The sequence below is a fragment of the Sinohyriopsis cumingii genome, chromosome 8 (assembly GCF_028554795.1).
Source record: "Sinohyriopsis cumingii isolate HCF-2022 chromosome 8, ASM2855479v2, whole genome shotgun sequence".
In the NCBI taxonomy this organism is placed as follows: domain Eukaryota; kingdom Metazoa; phylum Mollusca; class Bivalvia; order Unionida; family Unionidae; genus Sinohyriopsis; species Sinohyriopsis cumingii.
Window position 1 is genome coordinate 30,540,129 of NC_142968.1, and position 21,172 is coordinate 30,561,300.

General features: G+C 34.4%; 1 protein-coding gene across 3 annotated transcripts in view; it reads left to right on the plus strand.

The window, feature by feature from the left end:
* LOC149793224 (uncharacterized) overlaps positions 1 to 21,172 on the plus strand; it is a 113,285-nt gene that overhangs the window by 85,353 nt on the left and 6,760 nt on the right. For all 3 annotated transcript variants that reach the window (XM_089967190.1, XM_089967191.1, XM_089967192.1), the window contains exons 4-7: positions 330 to 463; positions 5,074 to 5,200; positions 13,232 to 13,360; positions 20,933 to 20,992. In XM_089967190.1, coding sequence (XP_089823316.1) covers positions 330 to 463; positions 5,074 to 5,200; positions 13,232 to 13,360; positions 20,933 to 20,992 — 450 coding nt within the window. The remainder of the gene's footprint in view (positions 1 to 329; positions 464 to 5,073; positions 5,201 to 13,231; positions 13,361 to 20,932; positions 20,993 to 21,172) is intronic.

A 21,172-nucleotide genomic window follows, 5' to 3' on the forward strand; every position in this document is an offset into this window, starting at 1 on the left:
AGTTGATCACAGGGTGCTTCATTACACTTGCCACTGACGGTAAAATATTGCGTTAGCTCATATAGGATAGCCGTGCTTTGAAGGCATGAAAGCTTTAAAAATGTCAAATCCACAATATCTTACCCGGCATATTTGTCGAGATATAGACTTCGTGACCAGTATTAATAAAAACAACGTTTGCAAATAACATCAATATATGACTATATCCTGCAATGCAATGTAAATTGACTGTCAAAATTTGAAAATGGACCTTAGAAATGATTGTTTTATTCTTCCCATCGCAATAACAAAATTTCTTAGACTAATATTGTTGGTTTTTAATCTGTTAGTCCCACCCGAAAGACACTGTAAACCAAAGATCATACGCGAGGCTGACACTTTGAAAACTGATCTGGAAGTCGAGGGTTGTGGCAAACCTGCAGCATCTGCTTATTTCCTGGATGAATCCGGAGTTTCGCACGCAGTAAGTGAAGAAGTAAATCTACCAAATCTTTCATTCTCATATATATATATATATATATATATATATATATATATATATATATATATATATATATATATATATATATATATATATATATATATATATATATATATATATATATATGTGTGTGTGTGTGTGTATATATATATATATATATGTGTGTGTGTGTGTGTATATATATATATATATATATATATATAGAGAGAGAGAGAGAGAGAGAGAGAGAGATTCATTAAAGCTGAAACGTCGGTATAACGGGATCCACTCAAAATAGAACATACTTTCTCGTTCACATCCGTTACCTCAATTATTAAATATCAGCAGTATCAATATTACATTGATATAGTCAGCAAGAAAATAGTTGGTACTCTTGACTGTAATCGCTCATTACACCAACTTGTCATAACATATGCAAGGCTGCATATCTCGAGCTTATATGTTTCAGCTCCATTCGCAATTTTCATTCGGTTCATGCCACTGCAACACTTCTTAGTACTTTCAAGACAGATTATTGTAATTCACTTCTGTCTGGATCGTCTCAGTATCTACTACAAAAACTTCAAAACAGAGCTGCTCTGATTAGATTTTAAAAACTGTGCGAAACTCCTCCTGCTCTGTAACCTCCACTTGCTGCCCATTCAATTTACAATCAAACACAAGTCGGTTCACTATGCTACATCTCGTTATCTGACCTCATCCAATATACATGTCATCTAGAAACTTACGCTCATCTAGAAACTTACGCTCCTCTTCCCACTAATAAAACGAAGTCATAAGGACAATGTTCTTTTGAGTTCCAGGGCCCAGCTACGTGGAACGATTTGCCGATTAATCTTAGACACAAAGACACTGCGATCTCTTACAAGATTGCTCTTAAAACGCATCAATTTTAACTACAAGCACAAACTTAAAGATTTAATAATGTTTACTTCCTTAATTATTCTCAGCAAGTTTTGTTTTGCAACTTCATAATGTTTGTTTTTGTAATCTTGTCCTTGTATATGCTTTATTGTTACCCAATATTGTAAAGCGCTCTGATCTTCTAAGGTTTAGGCGCTCTACAAAATTTACATTAATGATAATAATAATAATAATGATAATAATAATAATAATAATAATAATAATAACAACAATAATAATAATGATATTATTATTATTACTATTATTATTATTATTATTATTATTATTTAAGTAGCCAGGACTGTCATTTGTCTTTACTGAAACAAAACCAACAAGTTATGTAAAACTTAACAAATAATTTAATTATCAAAGGTATAAGTGAAAATATGAGAGGAACTTAAGCATTATGAAGTGAATCCAAAATAATGCCGATAAGATTATATGAAAATCCCAAAGTATGAAAAGTTCCGTATAAATTTCAAAACCAGAAATGCACTGGTCCGCCAAGAATCCTGACGTTGTCAAGATGGCGTCGTCCAGAATTCCTTCAAATAATTCATACATTTCAAGAATACTATTATAGTCCAAATAATGAGCACTTTCTATCTCCGTTTAATAGTCAAAATAAATATTTTTCCTCTCGAATAATATATAATTACAACATAAGAAAAGTCTCCAAGCTTACAACAGGAACACAAGAAATGATGACTCCAAAATCGGGAATGAGTCTGATTGCACAGTTTCCTACTGATATACACCTTCAATTGGGACTATATTTTACAATATACCACACGTTTTGGAAATTACTATTCATTTGGCCTAGAATTTGCCAACCAATGGGAAGTTAATGAATTCTTCTAGAATCATCTACACCCCGACAGCCAATGAAACCTTAAGCCAAAATATGTCATTAGTTCTTATTATTAAGACTATTATTATTAGAACCTGACATTTAAAATACTGTTTTGTCGATCTAAGTAGGCATGGCATGAAAAACTAGGCCAGATGGCTGATTAATTAAGTCCCCGTTGTCCTAAATTTGTTTTATTTTTCTGTATAAGTTTAATGGGGAATAAGATGCTATTTGAAAAAGGAAAAATGCTGATACTCCCGAAAAACTAGATCTTGAGGGGATAATCGATACAGAGGGTTTATATATATATATATATATATATATATATATATATATATATATATATATATATATATATATATATATATATATCTGAAACGATGCGGTTCACTAATGACCCTTGAAAAACACAAAATCTGGGAACCTTTTCCATGGGAGAAAGTCTTTTAATATTTAAACTATTCGAGTCTGTTGAACAATGAATGGACTTTAACTTTGGCATGAACTGGTGTTGCCTGGTAAATTAAAGGTCATCTTGCGGTTAGAAAAAGAAGTAATATTTCCCTTTGAATCGGTTTTAACCAGAATTTGAACGATTTATATACTTCTACAGAAAATTACCCCCCTCCCCCCCCCCGAAAAAAACCCAACAACTGTTTTTGTATATCAGATGCAAATCGAATTCCTATGTGTAATAAGGCAAGTATTAATTTCAATAAGGAAAAATTCATTAATATGAACCAACATTTGTCAGACCAAGTTAAAGCTGAAACAATGTGTTCGCACAGCTTTAAGCAATCTAAATAAATATTGTAGTGTTTGTTTTCTTAATATAAGTGATGATAAAGAAACAGCATACTCACTTCTTTGCTTGGAATGTTATTCAAAGTAAGCAAATATTTGGTGCAATCAGAAATTATATGGAGCTATATGCTTACAATTAATCCCCTAATCGTTGTTGAAGGAATAAAATCTGCTTTAAGCCGAATCGATAGTAAATGAATAATCTTAATTCCAGTCTTAACATTAAAACAGTGAACACACGGGAGGATGGTGTATATATGAAATGAAGACAAAGTCGAAGGTACTCTCTTGCTTGACGAAGCATACTGTAATTCTGATGACCATAAATACTGATAATATTACTGTTTCACTTGCCAGTTTATTGCAGAAAAGAGAAACTACAGAGTATTGCGTCAAAATTAAACCAACGATCTGTCCACCTGTGTAAGTAAAGCTATACAAAGGCAACTCTCTGCAAGTTGTTTAGTTCACCACGTTGTACAGTCTCTAATTTCGACTGACTTACTGCAGGTGTCTGTTTTAGGACATTGTGCCTTTCCGTTCAGCTATGCCACGCTATACATCACACACAACGAATTTAAATATCACCAACAATGCGTCTAGTTTTGTATTTACTGTAGGGTTCTTTAGGTAAAAACCATTTAAATAAAAACTATATCGCTTATATATTTATAAACAATTACGTTATTTACATGATGTCATTCAATTATGTATTACCGTAATAGTCTCATATGTACAACTCGATAAAGGCAAATGAGTCTCTAATCAAAACTGAAACAATAAAATCACAATATAGAGAAAAACAATCATACGTAAATTGAACATTTCATATATATATATATATATATATATATATATATATATATATATATATATATATATATATATATATTTATATATGTGTGTGTGTGTGTGTGTGTGTGTGTGTGTGTGTAAATTTATTATTAAAATTATTAAGATACTTGACTAAGGAAATTATACTTGTTCCAGCAGGCATATTATCATAACGCCGTCATGATATGAAGTCACCTTGCGGGCATGTGATGTAATTTCCAATTAACACTATAGTAGAAAAGTCCTGTGGAGAAGTAATTCTAGTAGAATAATCCACTCATTGTACGAATGTTCACTAATATAAAATCATTGCTCGCTATGCATGTAACTGACAGTATCTGATTTTGTAGTAGGTATGTTTCAAATAACATAACAAAAACTGAACGAACTTTTCTTAATAAACACGTACTGGTTCTAATTCTTGCATTAATTGTCATACAATTATTGTGAACAGATTTATCTTTGCTAAATTCAACAAATCTCACATTGTTTTTGTTATTGTCAACTTTTCATAGGAAACCAAGTTGGATCAAAATTAACTAAATCCCACATAATGAAAAGATTAACCTATTCTGGGCAGCAAATCTCCTCCTTCAATATATAGAGTTACAGAGTTTCAAACTTTAGTTTTGTCTGTTGCTTTTGCATTCTATGTTATACATAACAAATTGTATTTTACAAAGTTCTGTATTAAAACATCAAAAGCAACCGGTCATATAATATTTCATTCGGCATAGTTCGGTTTATCTTTGTCCTATACCACTAACATATTAACGTATTTATGCCGGCATTCTTAAAAGCATAAAGCGGTCCAATTATCGTTTGCAAAATTATATTGTGTCATTACCCCCTGCCCCCAACAAAGGTGTGTTTAGGGAATGAATTAGGCTAGGAATCATTTGCTTGGGACGGATTATCCTGGAAAGGAAGTATGCTATTAATAAATTCTAGGTGGCTGTATGCAGCATCTCCATTTCTGATTTAGTAGTGGTGCAGTAAATGTGACTAACATGTAGCAGCAGGTCTTAGTGCTTTTGTGTACTCATGTTTCTCTTCCATCCATCTAAATTAAGAATGAAAACTATAAACACAATTTGAGATAGGTTCGAGAATTGTTTACCGATAGCACGAATATTTCCATGAAATTATCCAATGCAAATAAGACAACAAAACTATAAAGAACATTTTTCTTTTGTAGCGTAACGAGATAAAGTTACAACCTGGACAAGAGGCGGGTACAGTTTATGCCTGCATCAATAGTCCTGCAATGAGATGCGCGAAGAGCTTAAATTTATATGACTACTGTACAGTTTTCAAAGATGAAAGTAAGAAATATGTCTTGTTCTCTTGCACATGTCATTAGTGTTGACGCCTCCATCAGTACTTAATATGACATTGGTATGCAAACATATTTTAATATTAGACTACTCTGAGCAACCTCTAGCTCACTTCACTAATGTTTATAATTCAAGAAGCATGTAACAAAGATTTGCGCACATTGTCTTCTTTCTTACGGTAGTCAGTGATTACTTCCCTCCAGCATCTTCTTATCAGATTGATAAATTCTATGTGGATATAGCGGTCTTGAAGCAACGTCTGCTACAGTACTTACAACAATTTAACCTACTGTTTCCTTAACCGTTTGATACCATTTGATACCTTATTCTTTCAGTACCTTTTCTAACCGTGCCTCCGTATTTCCTGCCTCTACAGCAACACATTTTTCAAAGCTTCTGTACCATGAATTCGTTATAGTATCTTCCATATTTGTACTGCTTCCCATATCGGAAAGACTGTTTCAAATGCTACTTTTGCTATTCTAGCCGCAAATGCACCATATTCAACGGATAAATACGTATGTCCCTTAAATTAGCAACACATTTGAAGGACTTCCCATTAAGAACTACATGAAAATGATTTCACCCAATTTTGACGGAGAACAACTTGGAATCATGAGGTTTCAAATTAGTACCAAGATGGCTAATTCATAATTAAAATAACTGTACTGTAGGTATTAAAGCAATTTCACTAGTTATAAAGATCCGCCATAAATATGAATATATTTTATTAAAGTTGCAAGATCACTAGGTATTACAACTGGCATTCGTCCTCCTGTTGGATCACACAGCGAAATATATATTCATGTCCAGTACTAGTATTCTTGCATTTTGATTATTGTTTCTAGATAGGTTTTCTTTTAGTTTTGGAAGCAAAATGTTAACTAATATTTAACGATTAAATAAATAATAAAATTCAAAGCGGAATGTTTGAATCATATTTGAAGTTTATATAAGTCATATCAACCTATTTCACTTACATCATCGTAATTTAATACGTGGAGATATTAAACTAAGTAGCTGGTATTCGTAAGGTAAACGATGGCGTTCTTGATTACGTATGCCTAAGAAGTATATTGTAATGAATATCGTAGCCTAATACTTCCATAGATATCAAAAAGAGTCTGTTTTGCGCAATTTGTAAATGGCATTGATGTTTTGAACCAAAAGACAAATTAATGTCTGGGTTTTAACTAGGATAGGCTATCATCTGTGGGAAAACAAGTAAAGGTTTACCACAAACTAAATCTTGCGTTAGTAGGAGTCTAAATGAGGACTAAAATTATCACGAAAACGAGATGCACAATGATGTTACAACCACTAACGTCATGCCACTGTTTAGGAGGTACAACCCTTGAAAGTCACTAATATTGATTTTGTTCTTATTTTTTTGAAACACCTTAGTAAGGCCTCTTTTATAAATTTGGCGCATGCATACAACATTTTGCCGTAGAGAAAAAGTAATTGTTAACGAAGGGTACATTTTCATACTAAAAATAGCTACATGCAAAGTCAAGCTATATTAGATTGTATATTAAAATTGTTGTCGGATAGATTAGTGGCTCGTACGTAAGTTCTACTACAGGACGGCAAATAGAACGGTACAACATACAAATATTTTATCACGAATTACATGTGATTTATGCAGATGTTTTATGAAAAATACGCGGTTCATTTAATTGAAACCATTGTCAAAAATTTAGGAAAAAAAACGTATACCATTTTAAAGGATTAAGAAATGAAACAAAACAGTACGATGTGTGTGGTGAGAGCGTGAGAGCTGTTTATCATATCATCTGGCTAGTTATGGTATGAACGTTTCACTAATTGTGGACATGCTGACATGTTAAGCTTTTGTCCTTCTTTCTTCATTTTATAAGGGCGCTGACTTTAGTAGTCATAGTTTCTTATAGCACCACATTATGTTGTGAATTTATCTTTTCACTGTAGACAAAAATTCTTTTTACTCATTCAGTATAGAGAAAGCTAACTTTTTATCACTTTTATGACCAGCAGTCGAATTTAGGTTCAGCTTTACCCGCATATCGCACCATGAATACATTTTGTCTATCTGTGCTTTAAATCAGCAGGAAACTGTATGCTATTCAGTTAATGCGATTGTTATGCCAAACAAGGTTTAATTCCCAAGAAATCAACCGTATAATAGCCAGGTAAGTTAAGTTCTTGTTATGCTGTGTATCCCTGTATGTTTTGTATTTGGCATGATAATACTTCCACTATGAATGGGCTTAGGTGGCGCTCCGTAGTTTCGTATTTAAAAAAAAGGAATTTCCCAAGGTTTTCTTACGGGTTATATTGGCTATTTAAAAAAAGACCTTGTACATATTATAAATGATTAAAAGAAATTGCAATTCCCTTTATATTGGTGTATGATTGATGGGTGTAATTTGGGTTAGAGAGTATAAAGCGTTGCCTTGCTTCAGATGTGTATCAAAAAACTGATAGCTTCCATTGGTCATTTTCACTTCGTTGACTTCAGAGGTCACTTTGAAAGAAAGAGTCGGAAACATTTTGCTTACAGTTTATTTAATTGGTAGGTCATTCAGTGCACTATCAGAAGTACAATAGCCAATGAAATTTCAGCTACAGTGCATGAAAGCAACATAGAGCATGCCAACATTCTCTCCGCTGTGCATTTTGCAAATGCAAACAACTTTACCTAACATTTAGCACTCTCATCAATGTTATTGTACCTTTTTGTTGAGAACATCATACATGATTATACGAAAATAGGAAAAACAATTACACATATTTTTGTATTTCTTTTAAGGTGTCGCTCTACTGTTTCGTGTTTGGTTAGGGTTAGAATTTCCCATGGTTTCCTCATTGGTTATACAGGCTATTCAAACTGGATTTTGTATATAAAATGTACTGAGAAAAAACGTTTAATTCCCATTAGTTTAGATTGATTGGAGTAATTTGGTTTATAGAGTATACAGCTTGGGCTTACTTTAGATGTACTCAGTATAAAACAAATCTGTCAGCAACTATTGGTCATATTTACTTCCTGGAGTTCAGAGGTAACTTGTAGAAAATAGAGCCTATAACTTCTTTAAATTTTATATACATGGTAGATGGTAATGTCTAGTCTGGCAAAATTAATTTTCCATATTTGTATAACTGCTAATAGCAGGATGCGCTTTAAACTAATACAGGATGAGTTTTGAGCACATGGGAACAGCCATTTTGGTTAGGTGTTTGTTTAGAGCAGGTAAAGAAGTACAATATCCAAAGAATGTCAGCCACAGTACAGGAAAATAACCTCGTGGTATGCCAGCATTCTCTCCACTGTGCATGCTGCAAATGCAGACAAGTTCACCTAACACCTTTCACTCTCACAGACGTTCATAATATCTGCAAGTTGCCTTTGGAGACACCGTTTCTCTTATCAAGGGCTCAACTTTAAACTTCAGCTCGAAATGTAGTCTTCCTAGAGACGTAGAAGAGGTAACCCATTACTATTACGAATTTCGAAAGTGCAACTTATATAACACAAGCAAAGCGAAATGCGTACGAGTTATTTTATTATTGTTGCGTTTTACCACTGACTATAATCATAATATTAAACAGTTTGGGGTTGCATTTTTGACAGTTACATCTAACGTTACATCTTTTAACATCAGTTGTGAAAACCCAATTGCTGCATATAAGACCGTACCGAAGAATTGTTATTGATCGCGTCGATGTCATTGTTCGTTATGAGGCGCTAGAAGGTCACGTTTTGATCGCATAGCGTTACACATGTGATAATATACACCAGAAATATAACAGAAAGTTCTACTAAGCAGGTTTTTATCGTATACCCCATCTTTTAACCATGCACATTGTGGCCCGGGGAGGAGGGTGCGGCCGGGCTATGCTTTTGGCAAACAGGAAAAACAATTCTTTTCCATGCTGCGGTCTCTAAAGGTGTCTAGTCTAGTGACCGGTTGGCATTGTCTGCAATGCCGTGGGAACTGAGGGATTTTATATGAGTTCATGTGTGCCCGTAACTCCTTGGCAACCCTATGGTGTGTACTATGCTTCTAGAAAGGTGGACATTTTGATTTCGGCCGTGAACCAGCACTTTAATGCGAGCACAGTGGTGGCATGCTGGGCATAGGCATCATGTTAGCTCTGTGGTGAGAGATAGAAATTTGTAATTACATGAGTTTTGTTGTTTCTGCTCCTTTTGTTGACCCGACCGACATCACACAGCTCACACTTGTCCGGAATTTCCAGCGAGACTTGGTATGATTGTTTCGTAGGCTCTTGTTTATCCGTTGGTTATTAGTTTATTTATCACAAAGTTATTGATGGCGAATGGTTATGCTTTTGTGTGTTCGATCCAATCTGCTCTTTATATGAAATGCACTTTTTGTATTGGTCGAGGATTAGTTTGAACTCATACTCTTATATTGCATTGTCTCTGCATATATGCGTGTGTTGGAAAAGTAGTTAGGGCATGCTAGCGTTCACGCAGTCACTCACCTCTAACTTGTTTTCTTGTGAACAGGAAAGACGGTGATGTAACGAGAAATAAATGTTAGCTTCATTGACGTCTTTAGAACACGCAATACTACAGTCTACAGAAAACTTGCCAACAAGCTCACAGAGAATCAAAGCAGCGTGGCTTCTGTTCACAGACATTGTGTGTTTTTGTCCCAATATTGAGATACGGCATAACATATTCTTATCAACTAGATTCTTTTGAAGAGGAGCTTTTTTTTCAAAATCTATCACAAAAATACCAATTATCATTGATTGTTGTCGTAACCTCCCACACCTCGCCCGCGTTTGCGTTCAGGACTTGTGGTGAGAATGTAATTAAACAGCTCACCGTGGACTGGTTTAGGGTGCTCTGGACGGTGGCTGTGCTTAGTGTTTAACTGCTTTGTATCCTCGTTCCATCTTAATGTGAATCATGGGCATTAATATCATTTTGGTGCAGATTATGTTCCATCAGGGGTTGAGTTCCTTGTCGAAATTAACACGTGTAGAGGTCTGCTCCAGTACTCCATCATTGTACACTGTACACTGACACATGATAGTCAGGCGGCACCAATAGTTTTTGTTCTTCGTCTGTGTCCAGTAGATCACCCATCCCGTGCCAAAGTTATTCTTTTAAGCTATGTGAGCTCTAATTACATTGATTAGTTTGTCTTGTCTATATTTTGTATTTGCCTTTGAAAGATGGTTAGGGTAGTTGAGAATCTCAAGGCTGCTCGTTTACGTTGAGAACCTTAATGGTGTATCGGCGGTCAAACTTGGATGCAAAGCCAGTTGTAAGGCCTTCCTGTTAAACTTTCCCAATACTGTCATTATGTGCTATGAATACCCCTATAGCGACGTAGAGTGCAGATCCTCTAGCTATTGTTGAACCTCGGCGTGTACGTGCCGAGCAAATCTCATTCAGAAACTAACATATTTTTCGAGATGTTCGAAGAAGTACACGCTACTCCACACCAAAACAATAGGTACAGTGCATGTAATATAGACCAAGAGACAAGGTTCTGGTAAAATCGAGTAAACTTTACCATATGGGTGCGCGACCACCGGTTGTGGTGTCAATGTCCTAGATCATCTATTGACAGTCTTTCCGACCATAAGCGTGACGGAAGGACTACCGGCATTGGCTTAAACATTTATTTATTACTTTCACATTTATTGTAATGTGAGAAAGATTCTCAGCCAGATGAAATGCTGCATTGCAGGTCAAATTTGGTGGAACGCATTTCGAAAACGGCATTGAGATGATAGAATACGAGATCATCTGTAACGACGTTTTTGTGAATATATTAAAATACTGGAGCATACAACATGACATGAAGAATGGCTTGGGAATGATGTGTAACAGTTACATCCTCAGAGAGTCAGCACATAAAACTGGCCCTGTGATACGATAAATCCTGCTTGCCAATGTGCAATACCCAACTATATTTAAAACTCATCATTATATGTTTGCGGAGCAGGCAGATACAAATCAGCACATTCATACCTCGCCCAGGCCGTTGACAGAGCGAGAGAAAATGAGTTTGTGTACGGTATGGTAAGTTTTCTCAATAACGTCCTTGTGTATGCTAGGTCAATCTTTGGTGCGCACTCACAGAAGCTTACCGCAATAATCGGAGGGGCAGTCAATGCGTCAAACCAGTTATTCGGGCTTGTAAGCACAGAAATATTGTGGCTGACAACGTCTTAAAGTCGATACCCGCATGCCATGACGCAGTAAAAAAAAGCAAGATCTTAATGATAAAAAACATTCGATGACATGGTGGCCTGAACCAACGTTAACTTAAACTCGCCTAGGATACCGGAACAAGGGGCATGGATCCATGTTTGCAAAAGAAACAGTGTAACAACCCCAAAAGACGAAGCATGAAGAGGTGGTTTTCAACCGCCGATGATAACGGTAGAAACTAGGGCAACAGAAACCGGTGAAAGAGCAGATATTACCATACAGAAACCACATAAACTTGTTGCTAGGGCTGTCTGGTTTCAGAACTCATCAACGTTTGGATGAATGTAGATTGTGTTAGGTCGTGTACATCAATGCGTCCGTACGTCGGTCTTCCCGTCGATTAACATGAAGGGGTCTGCATCTATTGAAAGAGGGTGGTCCTATCTCGCATTATAATATACATGGATGAGTAGATGAGAACGACGAACTCAAATTCTAAATGGGTTATATATATCACCTCAAGACATACTCGAAATATTTTGTCAGGCAATAAGTAAATAAATAGATAACTAATTTATTAACAGATACAATAACAAATACATCGATTGGACATTATGTTGACTTTGTTTCTGTCGTCGTCAGATAGGTCTTCATAAATACAATGTTATACTTGATAGTGACATAGCATAGTTTATTTTGATCCATTACTGTACACAAGGAAGACATTAGGAAAATTCAACTTGATCGAAAACATTTCTGAAGAGACATACATTCTCACAATTACGTTACTAGATCGACATGTAACGCTCATGATCTCTTACAAAACGCAACAAGAAAAGAGTGAGGACAACCAGCTTCGTAAAATTTAACAAATAATTTTTTCCCTAGAAAAACAAGGTAAAATGAGAAAACGAACATACGGTTCTACGAATCAAATCCAAATATAATCCAAGATGAGTCCAATAATTAGCAAAAAGAAGTCCTTGTAATAAAAAGTCCTAATAAAACTGATTTGTATCCCGATGAAATCCAAAATGGAAGGCGATGACGTATGCAGTGGTCAGGGTCATACTGATATGTAAACAATTCATTGTTGAATTACAGTAAATAATATTCCAGTGTTTGAATTCTGTATAAATTTCTATAACTGTCCTTGTCCAAGAACTAATTTAGAGTACAAGTATTTCCAAGGAAAAATAATCTCTTGGATCCAAATAAATTTGAAGAAAACAAAATAATTAGCCCCCCAAAAGCTGGTCACAACATAAAACACTTAGACTTCTATAGAGTTATTTCAAGAATGACTGATCTTTCGCAATAAATAATAAATCTATCTACGGCGCAAAACAAATGCCCGTATGTGGGTCAGTCCACTGAATAAAGTTTGAAACAATTGCTACATTTTATTTGTCACTTGCTCCACTTATCGCCTCTATTTCACTTTATGAATCTTTTCTCAGATAAAGAATTAAAAAAAATTAAAAAGTTGTTTACTTCAGCTCTGACTGATGTCTGAATCAACGTCAGGAACTAGGTCAGCATTGGATACAAAGTTTCTATTATTAGTGTTTACGAAAAACAGCCTGGTCAAATTGAACTGAATTTCTGGAAAATGAGTTTCTGGAAAATGGCAAATCCAGTAAATAAAATTACATTACAATAGCATGTAATGGAATAAAAAAATTATAACTAACAAGCAAACAGTTAAGTTAAATCAAATATAAATTAAATGAACTATATATATATATATATATATATATATATATATATATATATATATATATATATATATATATATATATATATATATATATATATATATATTTGTGATATTACAGATAGGATTCAATCAAAATTGTCAGAATCATCCAGTTTGACGACGGATACCATAGCGATACTTACATGCGTAATAGGCATGGGCTTTGCGGTCATAACGACGATTATCGTGGTCTACTTTCGCCTAAAACGTAAGTTTTATATCTTTCGTTAGTGTTTTCCATTCATTTGTATGAAACTTTAGTTGAAATTGAATTTATGCTGTGATGGGATTTGTATAAAATGAGCACACACACACACACACACACCCCTCTATCATATGGCGAATAACAGTCCTTTCAAGTGTAATGGATCCAGCAAGGTTTCACCTGTGTCAGGGACTGATTAAGATAAATGTAATAAACTGACAGCTAACAGTTCAAAACTAGTATCTAACTTGCTGAGCGCTTTCAACTCTCAGTGAGTCTTTTTCATCGGCAAATACATAATATAGACAAGTCAAACTAATCAAACAGAAAAACCGTTGTGTTTGCAAAACTTTACATGACTGTTTCTACAAGAATTAAACGTTTACATTTATTATGTTTCAGCTAGCTTATTTCACTTTTTGCGGATGCTGGAAAATATTTTTTTATTGACCTCTAAATCGATGCTTTACTAATTTAATCGTCAGATTTGCATTACTGAGTCGATGGAAGAATTTCCAATTGGTTTCCAATGATCTTACCATGTCGGTGTAGATGTCGACGTCATCTACATACTCGTCCCAGTTATCTAGAACATATTGTAGAAAGATAAACATACTCTGAAATATTGCAGGCGATTTTTTCATTCCGGATGGCATCACTTTATACTGATATATTTCGTGTGGAGTTGCGAATGGCAACATTTCGTTTGCTATTCTTTTGCTAGATATTGACAAATTCCTTTTAAAAGGTAAAAACCTGGCCACACATTTCGCATTTTTAACTTTGGCGACGCAATCATCGATTCTTTGCATTGGAAATTTATCCGATTTGATGACACTATTTATTTTTCAATAGTCAGTACACATGCGGAATGGATTCTCTGGTTTCGACACAAGAATTCACAGTGAACTCCAGTTACTTCTACTTGATTCTTTAAAATCGTTCGTCAGTAAATATTGCATTTCTTTTTTCCAATAGTCTTGCTTGAAAGGATTCATCCATTAAGTTGCTGTTTCACAGTGTAGAATCTATAATTTCACTATCATGGTCGATTTCATTTCTTCATGTTGGATCATAAGGGAATAAGTGCTCGTATTAATATAATAGGTGTTTTACTTCCCTCCTTTTCCGTGTTTGTAGATTATTTTATTTTAGTCCAGATTATTTAATATTTATGAATTACGAAGATTAGTTAAGCCGGAGTCACTACAGTCAAATTGCATTCCATCGTTTTCATCCTCACTGTGTGAGATAGATGAGACTAATTTGACTGAATAATTAGCTGATCTATTTCTGTCAACATAATCCTATGGGATATATATGAAAAAGTCGCTTATGTTACCGCCTCCCAGGAGAGTTTTTAACATAATTTATATTACTTCTTTAAAGTAAATAATGACTGTAACTTTCAGATCGAAGAGGATTTTGTGGTATAGGCAAGAGACTGAAATTGTTATCACCAGGCTTAAAACTCTTTTTGTGTTCATTTCTTTTGTAGCTCAAGTAGTTTTTGTTACTTCAAGAGCCTTTGGCAACCTATATTTGAAAAGACAGACATAATCAAGTAGACTAATCATGGAAGCTTAATTTGAAAGAAGTTTCTCAATGGTCCACAGCCAGTATGTCCAAAATTTATTTCGATAGGACTAAGACCCAACGATTCTTGAACTGATTCCATAACAATAAATAACATAAAACGAACACCCTCTTCCCAATCTTTTCCTGTGTCAAAGTAATATGATCGAATCATGTTCTTCAATATTTAATTATACTTTCAAAAGCCTCTTTATTTCAGGATGATAGGCCGAAATGTAACCTGTTAGGTGCCTAATTTATGCATAATATTTTGGAAAATTCGACACATATATTTTGACTATTGATAAGACCGGATACGTTTGGGAAGGCCAACAATTATAAATAGCTCTATCAAACATTTATTATTGTTTTCTATGTTTAATATTCTTCAAAGGAAATGTCTTTAGATGTCTTGTGGAGGCACACATGATGGTTTTTAAAGTATTATTTGCCTGAGTTTGCCTTTAGATAATACTGTCTATCATTATTCTGGTAAATAGTTCGGCCGTTGGAGACATTTGTTGTAGATGAGCTTTAGTTATATGAGTTCCTTACCAACTGTCAAAGGTGACGAGATCTACAGTATTTAGAAACAGAACTTTTTATTTCGGCCAATGAAAATGATTGTGGGTCTTGTGATAAGTCTTATTGACTCCAAGATGACCAGCCAAAGGATTTTCTTGAAGTTACTGTCAATATCATCTCGGAATGGCACTTGATAGCTCACTTACCACTCGTCACCAGCTAGTAGCTCAAGTGGTTTCCGTCTTCGCAGAAAGATCCCAATTTTCAAAAAGGAACAAACTGTGATTGCAGTTTTACTAATAGCCCTTTGAAACAAACAGTAGATCATAGAATCTTGTTTCTGATTTCCTTTAACAAGCAAAGAAGTCACTGTTACAACAATGACAGGCACGGAAACATATTCTGATACCAAATTCAGATAAAGAGGATGAATATTAACAAAGCCTCACCCTACTGAGTGTATTCATTTATTAATGGGCAATGGCCTCGCTGGGTATAAGGCTAATCCACAAGTAACTGACAAGCCTCCTTTGGACAGAAAGTTGATTCTGTTTCGATTGCAATCTCTGATTTATACCCTGCTTGTGTAGTTGCGGGAGGTATGGCAAAACGAGCTCAGACTTTGATCGGGAAATGTTTATTCTTTTAGCTGACATATCTATTAATCTGCTGTTCATGAGTTTCCTTTTGTTCCTGGTATTGATCAATCAACCGATATTGATTACAGTGATCCTCTTTTTACTGATCATTCTCTCTCTTTGAATCAGCGAGACAAAAGACAATCACTCATTGTCAAAGAGATCTGTCTGTTTCAAAGAACCATTAGCAAAACTCAAGCCACGAAAGGACCCGTTTCGTAGTTTTTGAAAATTGGGGTCCTAATAAGAAACCGTAGACTACCTAAGGTACCCGCTGATGATGAGTGGACAGCGAGATGTCAGATTGTTTGTCCTAAGTTATATCAACTGCATTTGACGAACCATTTGGCTGAATAATAGTAGAATGTGTCGGTCTCTTACCTAAGACCAAGTCAGGCAACCAAATCTTTTGACCATAATGTGTGGTTCCAGAAGATTTGCAGAGGAAATTCCATTGAAGAATATTAAAACTAGAAGGATAGTAAAACCTTTGATAAGTTAAGAAACACATTTTGGGCGTCAAAAATCAGTCCAATCTGATCAATGGTCAGGTTTTGATGTCTGGGATTTTCCAGCAAGGTATGCATGGAATAAGCATCCAAATTTGCAGTGTTCTGCCTATAACTCCGAATGTCAAGGGACGCTAGAAAAAGTTCATCAAGTTTTGAAGAATGTGATTCGGCGATATTGCTTTGAGAAACAAAGAGATTAGGATGAGAGTGTTCATTTGCTCTTGTTTGCTTTAGAGGAATAAGTTTAATAATTTTTGGGTTTCAGTCCTTTAAAACTAGGTTTTAGACCCTTGAAGGTATTAGAAGAGAAATTACGTTCGACCGTTGATTCCAAATTGAATCATTTTGACTATGTATGTATGAAATATAAATTGTCAATGGATTAACAAGTAGCAGTAACAAATCTTCACTCTACTCGGTCAAAAATAAAATTAACTTATTACAGAAATACAAAGGAAAGAAGTTTTCAGCTTGCTGTTTTTCTGTCTTGTCCATACCTCAAAATCGTCTTCAGGCTAAGTATTATGGTCCTTATAAAATTTTAAAAAAAAGTAAATTACTTCAGTCATATCATTAGTACCTCTGAGAGCCGAAAACAGGGACGAATTTGAAGTATAAAGGTGTTGAAGGAGTATGTTCATAAAGATAGCCCTGTCAATCATTTAATCACTTTAGCTGCACTTGTCCCACACAGTGAGGATGCCAACTATAGCATGCAGTCTGGCTGTATTGAATTTGGTTTAACCAATCTTTGGGATTTAGAAATATTGTACAATCTGGACCAGAAACTTTCACATGTCCAGTCACAATAAAAGAGTGACCTAAATCAGGTATTATGTTAATATGAACACTTGTTTCTATGTGTTCAACAAAAACACAAAATCTGTCTTGACGTTGAGAATGTAGATTCTACAACGGTGAAGCAGCAACCGTAGATAATACATTCTCTCAAATAGGAATGTTTAAAAAAGAAATTCAGTCTTTTCAGAAGAAGGAATTAATAGAAAATAAATGTAACTTGAGTTAACCAATTGTCCATGTTTCGAAACCAGATAATGCGTTCACCTTGTGGGCTTACTATATAAAACTGAACCGTGCCACCAAAACAAATTAATTTCTCATGCCAGGATGTCTGCATTGTAAAAAGGAGAACTGCAAAATATGTCACTGAGTTTAATCTATCGAATGAATTCTGGAAAATTATATTCACGGAAAGAGGAGTGGGAATTTCGACATTTGTAACTCCAGATGGACTTTATGAATATGAAGTGATATCGTTTAGTATGTAATATCCTCCTAATGAACATGATAATAAATAGTCTAGCTAACTGTGACACTTTCATTTATGCTGTCATCAAAGACCCCTGGATAGATCACATGGAAACCATTCAGAAATCTTTAGGACGACTGTGTGATGCAAATTTGACAATTAATTTAGGTAAAAGTAAGCATTACCTTGTTTGTCAAACCTATAGAAATTAAGGTCAGGGGTATTTTTAAACTCGAGTGCGTATCAATAAAACAACTTATGTGACCTATCGGTGTGGCTCGATATCACTGAAATGTTTGCTCAAATTTGCCAATACTGTGGAACTTCTGACGGTTTTGTTGAGCAAACAATTCAACTTTAATTGGTCTGACAATTGCCGACAGGTTGTTGATAAATTAAAGATCATACTTAAAGGTGCACCAGTTTTTTCACTCCCAGATTTCAGTGAATCGTTGAACGTTTATGTTAATGCGAGTAATGTAGAGATTATTGGATTATTGATTCAAGATGAAAACAATGGTGTGGAACATCCAGTGTACTTTTTTGAAACAAAATAAACATAAACCATTATTATTATACTACTGAGAAGGTTTGTTTCGCTTTGATATTGGGTTTGGAGCACTTTGGAGTATATATATATATATATATATATATATATATATATATATATATATATATATATATATATATATATATATATATATATATATATTCAGCTCCTTCTCGGAATATAGTCTTTAGTGGTCACAATCCCCTTGCTTACATTAACAAAATGAAAAACAAAATCAGAGATTGTTAAGATGAGATCGATGTTGCAGTAATACAACATTGATTTAGGCCTATCATAGCAAAATATAATGTGGTTGCAGATGCACTTTCACATGCATAGAGGTACTATATTGCTTTATATTGTAAATAATTTGTATAATTCATAAGACATCTTCCTATGTAATTAAATTATATGCATATTTGATACAAATGTAAAAGAAAAATTTATTGTATAAATCTTTTGTTTTCTTTATGAGGGAAGCTGTTCTGGATATTTGTTTGGCATTGTGTGCTTTATCTTTGTCTGTAATTGGGGATATAGTCCTATCTAATTACTTTCCTGTTTGTCTTGTAAGTAAATTATAAATTAATTGATTACTTGGGTCTGAATTCACGACACAGTCTTGATTACGACTTTAGAAGATTTTAGAAATGAATATTTATACTGTTTGTTAAGTTTCAATTAGGATGATGGAAATGTGTCAGAAAAATGTTATTGCGACACAGGTCATGTGGGGATGTATATAAGAAAGAGGTTAACATATATTATTTATTCCTACTTTGCATTCAGCTTTAAAGTCATTTCTAAATATAGCAAGATTAAATTTAAGAGGAATTATTTAAGACAGTTGACATATTAGCTCATCCAAGCCTATTGGCACGTCAGCAAATTCACTACAAGAATTCGTTTTGGAACACTATAATTTTAGACTTGTGTTAGAACATTTAGGTAATTCGGGATTTAATTCATTATAATGTATGTTTCTTTTAAATGTTCACTTTGTATTCTAGCGAATAAACTATTTGTTGATTTTTTTTAATCTTGTTGGTTTGGATTTTTGTGCTAGTTTGTTTAAGACTATAGATTCGTGAGAAAATGAAAATTTAAGAGACACTGTGTTGTAAATTAGATCCCAAATAACTCTAAATATCATATCACAAGTCCAATAAATAGAATGGCGTGAATGAATTCCAAGAGTCCGTAGTGTCCTGATGTAACATAGTGATGCCGTCCAGAATGTCTCTGAATGAGTTAACAGTAATTTAGTGTAGGGTGCATTAATCCAAAGATCAATTAGCACTTTAGTAATTCCAGTGAATATTTTAAATAAATGATTCCTCCCTAATAATACCTGACAGACTGATTTAAAACTTGTATGAATTATTTGTTTATCAGATCCCTATTTATACAAGTTTTCCCTTGACCTACATCGTAATAGAATGTGAGGATTTCAAACGCAAAAGCTACACTAACTGTAACCAAGACTGTCATTGAACTCCTGCTACGAAAACATGTGCATAACTATTAAGGTCAAACGTTAGCTATGTAAACATTCTGGTTATAACATACAAGATTTAATGGCCCTCAAAAAGTAAAACAAGTGAAATAGATATGCCTCTATATATTTTGACTTTCTTTGATACATGACGCTACCACCGGAACACTACTAGTCACCATCTCGAGTTGGTTACCGGATAAAGTTTAAGTTTGCAATGATGAAATTACAGCCATACTCAAAGCTTTGATCTACATTGAAATCTCTCAAAAAACAAGTTTTAGTATTTGATAGTATTCCCTTTCCGCATGGAAAACCTTGAAAAGCTTTAAATATAATTAACCTCTAATATTGCAGATATTACATAAACCTGATAAGCTAATAAATAGGGTAGAGAAAAGGCAAATTAGGCAGTCAAATTTGATCACCCGTTTCGATTAGAAGATTTCGTATACTGATTTCAAATCATTTTTAAATCAACATACTTGTCAAAGTATATTGAATGATATTTCCATATACAAAAGTTAGAAGATCAAACTCACTATTGCAGAGTAGTATCCCTTGCATTGAACAGTTCGCAGTGATGAGGTAGTATTGTGCTGGTCGCATATCGGACAAACATAAATGACTCAAGAATACCGCATTAGCGATGGCTCTCAACTACAGTGCATGGTATGCCAGTGCGTGCTGACAGTGACCACATACAAGTTGATTGTAAAGACTTCTACTCTGCAAGACAAGTATTTCGAGAAAGCCTGGACATTAGTGAAGGGATACAGTTCAAATAATACATTTTGATCATGTGTTCCTAGAATGTTACCTTCTTTAACATCATGTTTATATTAATTTGGAAGGATTTAACATTCTATCTCTTTGTGCAATTTATGTTTCTATGTTCTTCGAACTTTAGTAGGCATCACTTAGCCACTATTGTGCCTAGGCACCGTAAAATACTCCTCCATGCATGTTTTCAAGTGTCTCTAAATGAAAACATTCTGTTATTTTTTCAGGGTTGAGGCCTATGACAGCAAGAGACTATCGCACAGACATTGTACTTGCCTCATCTGCAGGTAAAATGTGATATATAGTAGCTGTTGTTTGTTTATTTTATCTCCTTGCAATTATTGATTGATATAGAACAACCAAGTTCTCTAAATTGAGTCAGATTCCTTACTCAGGTTCACGAAAATAGAATATCGTTGTTTATTTTCACCTAATGATAATTGATCAATATAAAAACTACATTAACG